The 15722-nt window shown below is 36.8% G+C and overlaps 1 protein-coding gene across 5 annotated transcripts in view; it reads left to right on the forward strand.

The window, feature by feature from the left end:
* The window catches only part of PPP2R3A (protein phosphatase 2 regulatory subunit B''alpha), a 181546-nt gene that overhangs the window by 44121 nt on the left and 121703 nt on the right, over positions 1-15722 (forward strand). The window contains exon 1 of one of the 5 annotated variants that reach the window (XM_054480618.2): positions 13199-13388. The exons of the other annotated variants lie outside the window; for them this stretch is intronic. Coding sequence (XP_054336593.1) covers positions 13257-13388 — 132 coding nt within the window. The 5' untranslated portion in view covers positions 13199-13256. Of the gene's footprint in view, positions 1-13198; positions 13389-15722 lie in introns of those variants that run through there. 5 annotated transcript variants of the gene reach the window in all.

The following is a 15722-nucleotide window of genomic DNA, read 5'->3' on the forward strand; positions in this document are numbered from 1 at the left end:
GGTTTAACAAGCCCTCCGGGTGATTCTGATGCATGATTATGCTTGAGAACCACTGCCGTAATTTGTCACTAAAATCATTCCCTTGAATATACTCTCAGGTTCCTTGTCATCCCCTCATTCCATGGTACCCACCTGGAACAGCTCCAACTCAGATTAAATTGTGTTCTCTGTCTACTCTGAGCTTTTATTCATGCAGCTGAACTTGGCTACAGAAGATCACACAACCATGCTGAGTGGTCTTGCTTTAAATTCATGACCACCAACCTCCAGTGGGTCTTTAGTACTGTGTGGCAGTCCTACTGTGTTTCCCTAGTCCATTCACTTTCCACTCTGCAGGTGCCTTCTTCCCTGTCCTCTAACCTCCAGCATCTTTCCCATCCTCACCCTCAGCTAATCTTGTTTCCTATTTTACTGAGAAAACTAAAGCAATCAGAAGAGACCTTTATCCATCTCCTACCCATATCAGTACTAAATATCTTCTCCCTTTCCTTCTATTTCTATTATTTCTATACATGAACCATCCAAGCTCCTATCTTTTTCTTTTTTTTTTGTTTTTTTTTTTTTTGAGGTGGAGTCGCACTTTGTCGCCCAGGCTGGAGTGCAGTGGCGTGATCTCGGCTCACTGCAACCTCTGCCTCCCTCGATTCTCCTGCCTCCCGAGCATCTGGGACTACAGGCGCATACCACCACACTCAGCTAATTTTTGTATTTTTAGTAGAGACGGAGTTTCACCATGTTGGTCAAGCTGGTCTTGAACTCCTGACCTTGTGATCCGCCCACCTCGGCCTCCCAGAGTGCTGGGATTACAGGCGTGAGCCACGGCGCCCATCCCCAAACTCCTATCTAAGGCCAGGCCTACACTGGGGCTTTATTAATAGATACCATCCCCTCCCATCAACTCACAAACACTCCTGCAGAGATTGACCCATTTCTCCCTGCAGTCATCAGTTTTCTCCTCTACTCAATCACTCCTTCAGCAGATAAACATGCTACAATTCTCCCAGCTTTAAAACAAAACAGACCCCTAGTGCTCCAACATACCATTTGAGTTAACACTCATTTGTCTGCTCTTCTTCACTCCAGGGCTCTTTGAAAGAGCTGTTATTATTGTTTCCAGTTCCTCCTCTAGCCCTCCTCTTTCTAAATATACCAGACATAATCCCATTTGTATTCCCTCTTCCTACAACACCCCCACCCCATACCTGCAGGACTCACTCCATCACCACATCTGTCTTTTTAAAAATGTCACTTCACTGAGGCCTTTTTGCCCTAAAAATTTCATGCACACATACAATCTTTGGTATTCCCTTTCCCCCTCTACTGTTTTTTTCCCCTAACACTTACCACCCCCTGATACATTATTTCAATTACTGTTTCTTTTTCTCCACTGACTCCTACCACTAGAATGAAACCTGTATGAGAACAGGGAATTTTATCTGTTACATTCACTGCTATATCCCTGGTAGCTGGCACTCAGTTGGTGCTCAATTGATATTTGTTAGTAATTGTCACTTTGTATAGGATTTGTTTCTATGTTATATTTCTGTAGTATTTGAATTTTTCCTTACAACCAACCTTATCCTTTTGTAAGAAGAAAAAAATAATAAAGGTAATTTTTCTAAATTCTCTTAGATACCCTAAGAGAATCCACTATTTTAGCCAGGCTTGAGCCCCTGAAACCAGGCTTCCCAATATGATCATCTTCAGAAATTGGATAAAATTACGTGTGTAAACTGATCACTCCAGAAGCTCTATTATACCATATCTTGCAGTCTTTCATAAGAACTGAGAATTACATAGAGATCTTTGAATCAGAGTCATCTCTCTTGAGATTGCCAGCAAACCATAACTAATCTAAACTAGGTCTGAGGGGTTATTCTGTCATCCCCTCTCATGGATCTACTTTTGGAGACCACAGTTAAGGTGTTTACCCTGGGAGGTGCTTTGGCATCCAAGAGACGTATTTGTCATACTTCCAGCATAATGCTCATTGTCACCAGGGTCCTTGACTATCAGTTCCAAGCTCCTGTTTTGACATCTGTGAGTTCAACTCCCACCCACAATTACTGAGAAGTCATACACACACACACACACACACACACACACACACACACACACACACACACACACACACACACACACACACACACACACTCTCTCTCTCTCTCTCACACTCTCTCTCCACCAAGGAAGACACTGGGGCAGAGTATTTTATAGCACCAGTCACCAGGCATTTATTTAACATGGCAGTGTCAGTGAAATGGAATCCCTTCATTTCTTTTTTCTCCAACATATTTATAGGCCAAAAATGAATTATTATGGTCTGTAATGAGCAATCTCTAATTGAATTAATTCCTCAAGGAGAGAGGGAAGAAAAAAAGCAGACTAAGAAGTACAGAGAACTCTAGACACTAGAAATTCTAGGGATCCCAGAATTATTATTCCTGATCATTTTAGGCTCTAATTCTTTCTTGCTGCCCCAGATCCTAGAACAACATCTACCCCAAGTATTAGGAACACTGAAAAGCAAAAACATCAGATTTTGTGGGTTCTTTCTTTTATTAGTCATAGAATGTGTTCCCATAATTTGGAGGCAATTGAAGCAAGGCACAAAAATGCTTATTAGGTCTCCTCTGTCATACACATGCTTTCCTATTTTGCTGCAGCCAGTGAAGTCAAGGCTAGAGAATTAGGCTGGGAACAAATAAACTATAGATAACTACCACTACCTGGTCTCCTTCCCCCCACCAGTGTTTCATTATTTAAGAGTGAAAAAAAAAAAGAATAGTAACACAGAACAAGCCACTAAACAATGAAGAAAACACCAAGTTAGAGAGAAAGGTTATGAAATCTAGTATTAACTAATTAGCTTATAACCAGTTGGCTCTCATAAGGCCTATTTACAGGGATATTTTAAAGAAAGTCTGTGATTCCAAGCTGTTACCCCTTTTGATTTATTTTTGATTTATTTTTATTTCAATAGATTTTGGGGGGACAGGTGGTATTTGATTACATGGATAAGTTCTTTAGTAGTGATTTCTGAGATTTTGGTGCACCCATCACCTGAGCAGTGTACACTGTGCCTAATGTATAGTCTTTTATCCCTCACCCCCTTCCCACCCTTCCTCCCAAGTCCCCAGAGTCCATTCTGTCATTCTTATGCCTTTGCATCCTCATAGCTTAGCTCCAACTTATAAGTGAGAACATGTGAGTTTGGCTTTCCATTCTTGAGTTACTTCACCTACAATAATAGTCTCCAGTTCCATCCAGGTTGCTGCGAATGCCATTATTTCATTACTTTTTATGGCTGAATAGTATTCCATGGAGTGTGTGTGTGTGTGTGTGTGTGTGTGTGTGTATGTATGTATCACATTTTGTTTATCCACTCATTGATTGATGAGCATTTGGGCTGGTTCCATAGTTTTGCGGTTGCAAATTGTGCTGCTATAAACGTGAGTGTGCAAGTATCTTTTTCATATAATGACTTCTTTTCCTTTGGGTAGATACCCGGTAGTGGGATTGCTGGATCAGATGGCAGATCTACTTTCAGTTCTTTAAGGAATTTTCATACTGTTTTCCAGAGTGATTGTACTAGTTTACATTCCCACCAGCAGTGTAAAAATGTTCCCTTATCACCACCATGCCAATATCTACTATTTTTTGATTTTTTAAATTATGGCCATTCTTGCAGGAGTAAGGTGGTATCGCATTGTGGTTTTGATTTGCATTTTGCTGATCATTAATGATGTTGAGCATTTTTTCATTTATTTGTTGGCAATTTGTACGTCTTCTTTTAAGACTTGTCTTATTTGTGTCCTTAGCCCACTTTCTGATGGGATTGTTTGGTTTTTTCTTGCTGATTTGTTTGAGTTCTGTGTAGATTCTGGATATTAGTCCTTGTCAGATGCATAGTTTACAAAGATTTTCTTCCACGCTGTGGTTTGTCTGTTTACTCTGCTGAGTATTTCTTTTTCTGTGCAGAAGCTTTTTAGTTTAAGTAAGTCCCATCTATTTATCTCTTGTTTCTGTTGCATTTGCTTTTGGGTCCTTGGTCATGAAGTGTTCGCCTAAGCCAATGTCTAGAAGGGTTTTTCCGATGTTGTCTTCTAGAGTTTTTATGGTTTCAGGTCTTAGATTTAAGTCCTTGATTCATCTTGAGTTGATTTTTGTGTAAGATGAGAAATGAGGATCCAGCTTCATTCTTCTACATGTGATTTGCCAACTATTCCAGCACTATTTGTTGAATAGGGTGTCCTTTCCCCACTTTATGTTTTTATTTGCCTTGTCAAGGATCAGTTGGTTGTAAGTATTTGGCTTTATTTCTGGGTTCTCCATTCTATTCCATTGGTCTATGTGCCTATTTTGGTGACTATAGCGATATAGTATAGTTTGAAGTCAGGTAATGTGATGCCTCCAGATTTGTTCTTTTGCTTAGTCTTGCTTTGGCTATGTGGGCTCTTTTTTGGTTCCATATAAATTTCAGGATTATTTTTTCTAGTTTTGTGAAGAGTGATGGTGGTATTTTGACTGGAATTGCTTTGAATATGTAGATTGCTTTTGGCAGAATGGTCATTTGCACAATATTGATCCTACCCATCCATGAGCATGGGATATGTTTTCATTTGTTTATGTCATCTATGATTTCTTCGGCAGTGTTTTGTGGTTTTCCTTGCAGAGGTCTTTCACCTCCTCGGTTAGGTATATTCTTATGTATTTTATTTATTTTATTTTTTTGCAGTTATTGTAAAAGGGGTTGAGTTCTTGATTTGATTCTCAGCTTGGTCTCAGTTGGTGTATAGCAGTGCTACTGATTTGTGTACTTTGATTTTATATCCTGAAACTTGACTGAATTCCTTTATCAGATCTAGGAGCTTTTGGATGAGTCTTTAGGGTTTTCCAGGTATATGATCATATCAGCAAACAGCGACAGTTTGACTTACTCTTTACCGATTCGGATGCCCTTTATTTCTTTCTCTTGCCCGATTGCTCTGACTAGGACTTCCAGTACTATGTTGAATAGAAGTGGTGAAAGTGGGCATCCCTGTCTTGTTCTACTTCTCAGAGGGAGTCCTTTCAACTTTTCCTTGTTCAGTATAATGTTGGCTGTGGGTTTGTCGTAGATAGCTTTTATTACCTTAAGGTATGTCCCTTCTATGCCGATTTTGCTGAGGTTTTAATCATAAAGGGATGCTGGATTTTGTCAAATGCTTTTTCCGCATCTATTTGAAATGATCATGTGATTTTTGTTTTTTATTCTCTTTCTGTGGTGTATCACATTTATTGACTTGTGTATATTAAGTAATCCCTGCATCCCTGGTATGAAACCCACTTGGTTATGGTGGATTATCTTTTTAATAGGCTGTTGGATTCAGTTAGCTAGTATTTTGTTGAAGATTTTTGAATCTATGTTCACCAGAGATATTGGTCTGTAGTTTTTTTATGTCCTTTCCTGGTTTTGGTATTAGGGTGATACTGGCTTCATAGAATGATTTAGGGAGGATTCCCTCTTTCTCTATATTTTGGAATAGTTTCAATAGGATTGGTACCAATTCTTTGAATGTCTGATGGAATTCAGCTGTGAATCCATCTCGTCCTGGGCTTTTTTTTGTTGGCAATTTTTTTTTATTACCGTTTCACTCTCTCTGCTTGTTATTGGTCTGTTGAGCTTCTGTTTCTTCCTAGTTTAATCTAGGAGGGTTGTATATTTCCAGGAATTTATCCGTCTCTTCTAGGTTTTCCAGTTTACATGCATGAAGGTGTTCATAGTAGCCTTGAATGATCTTTTGTATTTTTGTGGTATCAGTTGTAATATTTCCTGTTTCATTTCTAATTGAGCTTATTTGGATCGTCTCTCTTCTTTTCTCGGTTAATCTCTCTAATGGTCTATCAATTTTGTTTATCTTTTCAAAGAACCAGCTTTTTGTTTCATTTCTCTTTTGTATTTTTTGTTGTTGTTTGAATTTCATTTAGTTCTGCTCTGATCTTTGTTATTTCTTTTCTTTTGCTAGGTTTGGGTTTGGTTTGTTGTTGTTTCTCTAGTTCCTTGCGGTGTGACCTTACATTGTCTATTTGTGGTCTTTCAGACTTTTTGGTGCAGGCATTTAATGCTATGAACTTTAATCTTAGCACCACTTTCGCTGTATCCCTGAGGTTTTGATAGGTTGTGTCACTATTATTGTCTGGCTCAAAGAATTTTTTAATTTCCATCTTGATTTCATTGCTGACCCAACAATCATTCAGAAGCAGATCATTTAATTTCCATGTATTTGCATGGTTTTGGGGGTTCCTTTTGGAGTCGATTTCCAATTTTATTCCACTTTGGTCTGAGAAAGTACTTGATGTAATTTCAGTTTTCTTAAGTTACTGAGATTTGTTTTGTGTCCTGTCATATGGTCTGTCTTGGAGAATGTTCCATGTGCTGATGAACGGAATGTATATTCTGCAGTTGTTGGGTAGAATGTTCTATAAATATCCATTTAGTCCATTTGTTCTAGGGTATAGTTTAAGTCCATTGTTTGTTTGTTGACCTCCTGATGTGATGACCTGTCTAGTGCATTCAGTGGAGTATTAAAGTCCCCCACTATTATTGTGTTGCTATCTGTCTCCTTTCTTAGGTCTAGTAGTTATTGTTTTATAAATTTGGGAGCTCCAGTGTCAGGTGCATATATATTTAGGATTGTGGTATTTTCCACTAGTCCTTTTATCATTATATAGTGTCCCTCTTTGTCTTTTTTAACTGTTGTTGCTTTAAAGTCTGTTTTATCTGATGTAAGAATAGCTACTCCTGCTCACTTTCGGTGTCCATTTGCATGGATTATCTTTTTCCACCCCTTTACCTTAAGTCTATGTGAGTCCTTATATGTTAGGTGAGTCTCTTAAAGACAGCAGATACTTGGTTGGTAAATTCTTATCCATTCTGCCATTCTGCATCTTTTAAGTGGAGCATTTAGGCCATTTACGTTCAACATTACTATTGCCATGTGAGGTACTATTCTATTCATCATATTAGTTGTTGCCTGAATACCTTGGGGGTTTTTTCATTGTGTTATTATTTTATATGCCATGTGAAATATATGCTTTAAGGAGGTTCTATTTTGGTGTATTTCGAGGTTTTGTTTCAAGATTTAGAACTCCATTTAGCAGTTCTTGTAATGCTGCCTTGGTAGTGGTGAATTCTCTCAGCATTGGTTTGTCTGAAAAAGACTTTATCTTTCCTTCATTTATGAAGCTTAGTTTAGTTGGATACAGAATTCTTGGTTGATAATTGTTTGTTTAAGGAGGCTAAAGATATGACCCCAATCCCTTCTAGCTTGTAGGGTTTCTGCTGAGAAATCTGCTGTTAATCTGAGAGGTTTTTCTTTAAAAGTTACCTGATGCTTTTACCTCACAGCTCTTAGGATTTTTTCCTTCATGTTGACTTTAGATAACCTGATGACTGTGCCTAGGTGATGATCTTTTTGCAATGAATTTCTCAGGTGATTTGGATATCTAGATCTCTAGCAACGCCAGGGAAGTTTTCCTTGATTATTCACTCTGTTATTACCTTTTTAAACTACTCAGCCTGTTAGAACTACAACATGAGAAGGCTTTTTAAAAATTGAGATAAAATTCATTTTCTGGACATTTGGGTTGTTTCCACTTTTTGGCTATTATAAATGATGCAGCTGTGAACATTTGTGTATAAGTTTTTGTGTGGACAAGGACAGGCTGTTAACATATTTAGATTTTTCCAAACAGCTGGCTGGCTTTTGTTAATCAGAAGCACCTTCATGATGTACCAGGACCTCCACTTTGATATGTAACTTTTTTTTCTGTAGCATCTTCTGAGCAAAATCCTTTGGTGTCACTTCAGAGTGACTCTCTGTCTTTGGTGTCACTTCAGAGTGACTATGCTGTCTTTCTGGACCTGCTTCTAATACTCACCTCAATACAGGTCCTCACTTTGCTGAGCTGATTTCCCAGCCTCACTGTGCTATGTGTTTCTGTCATTCAGATTTTTGTAGCTTTGCTGCCTACATTATCCCAACTGCCCTTCCTACTCTAAGGCCTTAGCTGATGCTATCATCTTAGTCTCCATAACCACATTCAGCTGAGGCTGTTGAATGGATTTACATGTTTATATATAAAATAAAGGGCTAGGCCAGGCACAGTGGCTCACACCTGTAACCCCAGCACTTTGAGAGGCTGAGGTGGGCAGATTGCTTGAGCCCAGGAGTTCAGGACCAGCCTGGGCAACATGGCGAAACCCTGTCTCTACTAAAAGTACAAAAATTAGCTGGGCACAGTGCCATGTGCCTGTAGTCCCAGCTACTCAGGAGGCTGATGTGGGAGAATAGTTTGAGCCAGGGAGGTGGAGGTTGCAGTGAGCCAAGATCATGCCACTGCACTTCAGCCTGGACAACAGAGGAAGACCCTGTCTCAAAAAAATAAAGGGCTAGACTTACTTTGGTACAACACATTGCATATATAATACTGTTTCTTAACAGTTATACACAAATCAGAATAAGAGACTTCTTCAGACAAATGTTCAAAATTATTTTCTTTGTCCTGTGTAATCAACCCATTTTTTCTCAAAATATCCCATGTAGCTGATTTCCCCAGAAAGAAAGAATATTATAAATCACTATTGTCTTCGTTTTCAAAGGGGGAAGGGCAAGGAATAATAAGAGGGTTCAGAAAGTTCTAAGAAATCTGTCCTGGATTTCAAACTAAGCCTAACAGAATGAATTGTATAAATACAGAATGTGTTGTGTTTCACAATTTTATTCTCTGTCTCCTACCCAATCTCACCTTCCTTCAGGGTACATTTTAAACTTATTCCTCAGTTTTGTAGGTCCTTTCAGTATAGGGTAAGGGAGCATCTTTTCTTGTTTGGGATATTAGAGGCTATCCTAAAAAAGAAAAAAAAAATATTTAGTTTTTAGGGTCATAGTGGAGAGGCCAGCTTCTCTTCCATATACCTCTGCCAGAGGGAACCTGTAAAACTCATGCCTAGCAGCCTACCCTACCCGGTTCTTTTTGAGAAAGACTGTCTCCCTTGCCCAAGCATGCTTGTTCTGGAGAAAGATATATGGAATGGTAAGGCAGGAAAGGAACCCCAGACCTAGACCAAGACAGCTGGATCTAGAATTAACAACTGATGTGCTCCAATCACCCCCACGGCAGAGAGCACCAGTCTCTTGCCTACTGAAGCTCTCTTATCGTTGTCATCCTGAAGACTCAGATTGAGCACATGGTCCAGACAGAACTGCCTGTGTCTTCAGACAGGGAAAGTTCATGAGTGATCTGCAAGCCAAGAAGAGATGCAGGCAGCTGTGCAGGAAGTGCCTACTGGTGGTAATCAGCTAGCTTGTTAGGATGAACTTAATTATATGCTGCAGGGAGCAGGAGAAAATATTTTTTAGTTTATTCCAGAAAGACATTCGGAAAACTTTTACAATGGCTCTTTCCATTGTAACTGCACACAGCTCCTAATTTTCCACATGCTCAAACTTAATTTATAACCTGTGTGTTTATGATTCTCTATTTTTCCCCATTCTGGTTAGTTCCTCCAGGAGAAACCTGTCACCCCAAAACAGCTTTTCTCTTACAATTTCCAGCCCCATAGATTGTACGTTCCCTTGTGATCAAAGCAGAGAGCGAAGAGAGTAGATCACAGATCATATATTTCTCTGTAGTGAAATTCCGCTATGTTTGATCTTTTCCTAGAAAAGGCCACTCTAAAAACCATGTTCTTTTGGTGCTATATTCCAGTTGTCATGAACTCCTTGAAACTAACTTGTGTTCTCAGATCCTTTCAGAAACCAAGCACATATACTAATACTTCCATTCAAACACAAGTAAATAAGTAAAAAGCAAATAAACCAACTTCATGCTGGTCTTCCTCTGTCAATACCTCATTGCCACAGACCAGTTCTTTTCTAAGCCCTTTAGGGATCCTGGTCTTTTTGCCTCTCTGAATTTTTTGGAAAACATTTTGATGTATCAAAACTTACTGATTATTTCCTCATCAAAAGACATGAAGAAATATTTTCTTGCTTAAGAGTATAACAACAGGGCAGGCTTTTAACCACTGTTCTGACTTTGAAACTTAGCAGATTTATAGGAAGTAAATGAAACGAAAATATTTCTTGTCCTTTGCTCCAGACCAACATTGTGTTAGAAAGTGCAGTAAGAAAGAGACCACATCTTTATCATCTCTCTAGCTTCATATCAAGCAAAGTGTCTGGCATATAAGTGATTATACATAAAAATATTTGTTGAGTAATTGAATAACTATAAAATTAAAATCTAAACTCTTGTCCTCAAGAGTTTAGACACTACTGGAAAATAATGATCAAGTTACAAAATATTACAGTAGAAGCCCTTTTACCTGAACATGATTGAGTTTGATAGTAGGGAATCATAAACTATATGTGTGTGTACTATAAAATGTCTGTATAAACATTTTAACTCAGGCATTAATTTATTCTGATGTCTTTTGATATAGGGTCAAAGCCTTTTCTCTGAGAATGAGTCTCATACATATTTAGAGTTCTGTGACATATTTCTTCGATAAATCACACTCATAATAGGTTTGTTGTCTGATTTGTAGTTTTAGTTTCTTTAGAGAGAGAACATAGTTGTAAAGCAATTTGAATGTAGACACCTTCTAAACTTTAGTGATTTTTCTCTTTCATCCCACCCTTACCTAATTTTACAGCAAAATCTTTTTAGTAGTTTACTTTTACTAAAACTTAGGGTTTTTTAAAATTTTAGAACAGCTTTTCTTTTCCACACTTATATTTTGTTAGTTTATGTAATGAATTGAATAATTATTGTGAAAAGTATAACCAGCATAAACAGACTGAGGACAAATGCAGCTGACTCTTACTAAACACACAACCCAACTACTAAGGTAAGAAATATGAGAGTGTAAGAGAAACTATTAGCCACAAATCTGTGTGTGATGGGCATTAGTTGCTCTGTTTCACAGGAGAAATGGAGAGCATTGGCTGAATAAGATAATATGTTAAGTGGAGTTCCTTTGAGAGAGGTTATATAGTATTTCACTAAGTGCTGTATATATAAAGTTAAGAATTACAGTAAGGGGACTTAAATAATCAGGAAGCCTTCATGAAATAGTTAAATTTTGAGTTGGATCTTGAAAGATGATTTAGAATGTATAATTTGAGGAAAGGGAGCATTCTCAGGAAAGGAATGAACCTACTCACCTACAGCCACAGGTTGGTGTTGGGAAGGAGAGGAAATATAACTTAAGGTGTGGTTTAATAGAATAAGCATTAAATTGTAAGTGTAAAGGCCTAGTTGCATTCCTACAAACCTTTTTGACATTTTATTTAGAAGATAAATAATGAGGGAGAAAAAGAGTATTCTATTCGGGAGTATAAGGAAAAAATATGGGAAAGCTGCCCACCTCAAAGAATTAACATGGAAGCCCAGTGAGAGAGAAAATTGAGAAAATAAGGAAAGACTCAGGATGAAGCATAAGACCAGTGGTTTTCAGTTGTAATCCTCGTTCAATCATAGTACATATCAAAAGCTTTCAGATAAAATTTGATGTAAACAGAAGACTCTGCCACTTAAAAGAAATTCTTTAAAACACAGCTTTAGACATATAAGCCTAATGTATACATTAGAAAGAGTTGTCAGAATGTCTTGAAAAGAAATCAGTGGGAAAAAGCAGACTTAAATTTGTAGGAAACAGTGGAAAACCAAAGAATTTAATTCCCACTAAATTAGACAAAGGTTCAGTAAAAGAGGGTTGTAAGCTATTTTTTTGTTTTAATAATATTTGGTGTATATTTTCTAGACATAGAAAATAAATACTGATTGAATGATGTGGTTGATTGAAAATAAATATTGAAATCTAAATATTAAATGTGAGAGAAAACAGCCCTCTGTATCAATGTGTTCTGCATCTAGTTGGAAAATATTTGGGGAAAAACAGTATGGTTGCATATGTATTGAATATGTACAGACTTTTTTTTCTTGTCATTATTTCCTAAATAGAGTATAACAGCTATTTACATAATACTTATATTGTATTAGGCATTACAAGTAATCTAGAGATGTTTTAAAGTATATGGGAGAATGTGAGTAGGTTGTATGCAAATATTACACATTTTATGTAAGACACTTGAGCAGCTGTGGATTTTGGTCTGTGGAGAGTCCTGGAACCAATCCCCACAGTTACCAAAGGATGACTTGACTTTATGATTCACTTACAAATAACTATATGTGGCAGATATTTAATATATGATGAAATAATAGGTATTTTAAAATTCTTAACGGATTTCTTTAAAGCTTCTCAAAGGAAGAAATCTTACAAATTCAGTATGTAGTATGTCATTGCTGTTTGATCATCTTTTCTGTCCTTTTTTTAGCCAAATTTCACTTGCTTATATGTATCTAAAACTTCTTTTCTATGGCATTCAATTGTTCTACTTTCTTAATACTTCTGAGAACAAATTTTCAAATATGTTCATCATCAGTTCAAGAAAATATGTTCGATAACTAAGATAGTCTTTTGCTTTAAAAGATTTTAAATCTGAGATCAACAGATCTTTTTGTAAATTCCCATTTGAGAATGAAAGTTTCTGTTTTTCCTCATGTTTTGACTGGAGAGATCTGGAGAGATTTGGATATTTACTTCCCTTCAAATAAAAAATAAAAAACTATTCTTAATAGTTTCAAATTCGAAGTTCAGCAGCCTGTTCTTTTTTTTTTATAAAATGTTAAAGAGAAAAAGCCGAAAATGTTCCACATACTCTTTTTCTTCTAGTTTGAGAAGAAACTGCTTTATGTGGATTGACACCTCACATACCCTGAGTTTAAGAAGTTAGCATTATCTGAGAAGGTACTATTTTTAGGTCCAGCTGTAATGTTTCTAACTTTGGTACGCAGAGTAGTGGGTGCTTCCTTTCCCAGAAGGCTCCATATTCTCAACATGTGCAGGTCAATTTGACATAAAGCTACCAACAAGGAGCAACAGGCCCATTGCAGGCTGTGTTTATAACTTGAAAATTATGAGCAGGTATTGGGAGCCACAGACTGTATTTGGGAACCAGCTGCATGTCAGGACAAGCATAGATTGTGGTCTGTGGAAGCTGGGAGAGCACAATGCTTGAATTTCATTTCTTTGGGAGATAAGAAGAAAAAATACCTTCCTGTCTGACAAGATTGACAACTTGCTAAATCTGATTATCTTCAGAAGTGTACTGGACAGTTGCGAAGTAAACATTCACTTTTCAAAGATGATGATCAAGGAAACATCTCTACGAAGGGACCCGGATTTAAGGGGAGAGCTAGCTTTCCTGGCAAGGGGCTGTGATTTTGTTCTCCCTTCACGGTTTAAGAAGCGGCTGAAGTCATTTCAGCAGACACAGGTTTGAAATTTGGGTGTTTTGTTTTGTTTTTGTTTTTGTTTGAAAATATTTTTATTACTAATAAAACCATCCAGTGAACTAACTCACAAATAATTTTACAGCTCCCTTGTATCTTGATATTAGATCAAGGAATTAATGTGTGTCCTCTATTCAGCTATTTGCAGAAAGCTATTTGCAGAGGGATTCCAACAGGTTTAAAAATAGACCTTCTGGACCTGGAGTACAGTACTCACATTTTTTTCTTGTAGAGAGGGAATCCAGTTTTAGAGACAACAAATACAATTTAACAAACATTTTACAATTTAGATAGAAAATTACTGGAATTTTTCATAGAAATATCCTTGAGAAACTGGAATTTCTGTATTAAAAGCCTTGTTTGCACTTTGAATCAATAGATTATATATTAGCGTGCATACACATCTGTAACAAATGTTTGTTTAAAAAGTATGTTAATCCTGATAATCTTTTTTTAAAGCAAGACGTATTTGTCTATATAGACAATTGTGTATGTGTGTGTCGTAATGTATGTAGATAACAAAGAATGGTGGTTACTTCTAGATCATTAAAAATGTCTTCCTTAAGCAAGCTGTGCAATTGAGTCATTTCTGCCTATGATGAGTACTTTGCAGAGTCCCTACTTCCTTACTTAAAACCTATGGCAGTATTTCACCAAACAAGTGCCTAACATTGACTACAATATAAATCAGTGACTGTACAAATGCTGGCCATCCAAAATCCAGCAAGAAACCATAGTTTTATGGTTATTCTGACCCAGAATAATCTCAAATTATTTGGGTAAATATGAAATTGCTTTTTTTGTAGGTCAAAAATGATCAAATATTGGAAATGCTACAGTGACATAATATCCTTGTGCTATTGCACAAGGATACTATTCTGAATGAATATCTAAATGATAGTGTGTTTATAGGGAAAGACTGAAATCGAGAATTGAAATACTTTACCCAGCTAATTATATTCTAATGCTGCTCCTAGACTGGACTGAAACCACTGTATCCAAAGTGAGCAGATGCTAAACTTGCCGGTAAATCTGGCAGAATTTATGTTACTATGTTTTCTTCCATAATGTTTGTAAACTACCAGTTTTATTCAGCTACTTTAAGGTTTAAATTATATCTCCTGTAGAACTCAATAGAAAGTAACTTGAGTATCCAAAAGCTCAAAATAAGTGCATTATTTTAATGTTATTTTCCTTTTAAATATTAACATCAGTTTTATTAAATACGGAATTGACCAGTGGATTAATAGTTGCCTATCAGTGAATTGCTCTGTGTTAAGTACACTAAGAAAAGCAGAACAGAATATTTTATAATCAGATATTTTCCCATTCAAATAAAATCTTTGGCAGCCAGTGTTCTGAATATCACTTATTTCTGTCAATGCCAAAGCATAGAGTTAACATTGAAGACCTTGCTCTAAACCTTTCCCACTAGTATGTATTCATGAGACTCTCAGGTTTCATCCCTGCTGGCACCAGTGGTCTTAATTTTATGGGCATAACTGCCCTAGATGTCACACCACAGAAAACATTGGTGGTTGTACACCTGAACCTCACAAATCTCTTTCAGCATAGAATAATGGAAAAGGAATGACACGAATATAAATGGTCTAGGTAAAACCCCTGAAGAATTCTGTGCCTTACTTTAGAATTTTAAGAACACTTTGAACAATAATAATAATTTATTGACTTATGGGACTATGTAATATTTACAGATTTAGCATTAAGGCAGAGAGAAATGTTTATTGAAAATGGATTGTCAATTTGTTAACTCAAAAGTGGTTTGTAAACTTCAAATTGCTTTACATATGTAAATGATTATTTTATTTATTATTGAATCCGAAAGATTATGCCAAATTATGCTTCATCTAATTTTTTGAGAATCTCATCCTTTGGTCTTGTCATTCATTTTCTTACATGATAGATAGCTCTCTGCCCAGCACTGTTCTGAACCTTTTACCTATATTACATCTTGTAATTTCCTTTAATCCTCACAACAACCTTCTAAGAAGTAGACATTGTAATTGCTGTTTTATTATTGAAATTCCAAAAGGTTAAGTAACCATTTTGAGGTCACAGAGTAGTAAGCCATCAGTGTTTTAAGTTTTTCATGTTTCATTGGTATCGCTTCCCTTTGTTCTGTTTCTTCCTTGACTATTGCTTTATATGGGTGACATCCTGATACTGTAGCAAAGACATGGTGTGACAACTGGCCTCCATATCCCTAATAGTCTTAATATATGAGCAGACTCCATTCTGTGTATTAATGTCAGATATTAACACAGGGAAATTGGGCTATTATGACAAAAATAGGAGAT

Source organism: Pongo pygmaeus, chromosome 2 (genome assembly GCF_028885625.2).
Source record: "Pongo pygmaeus isolate AG05252 chromosome 2, NHGRI_mPonPyg2-v2.0_pri, whole genome shotgun sequence".
NCBI classification, from domain to species: domain Eukaryota; kingdom Metazoa; phylum Chordata; class Mammalia; order Primates; family Hominidae; genus Pongo; species Pongo pygmaeus.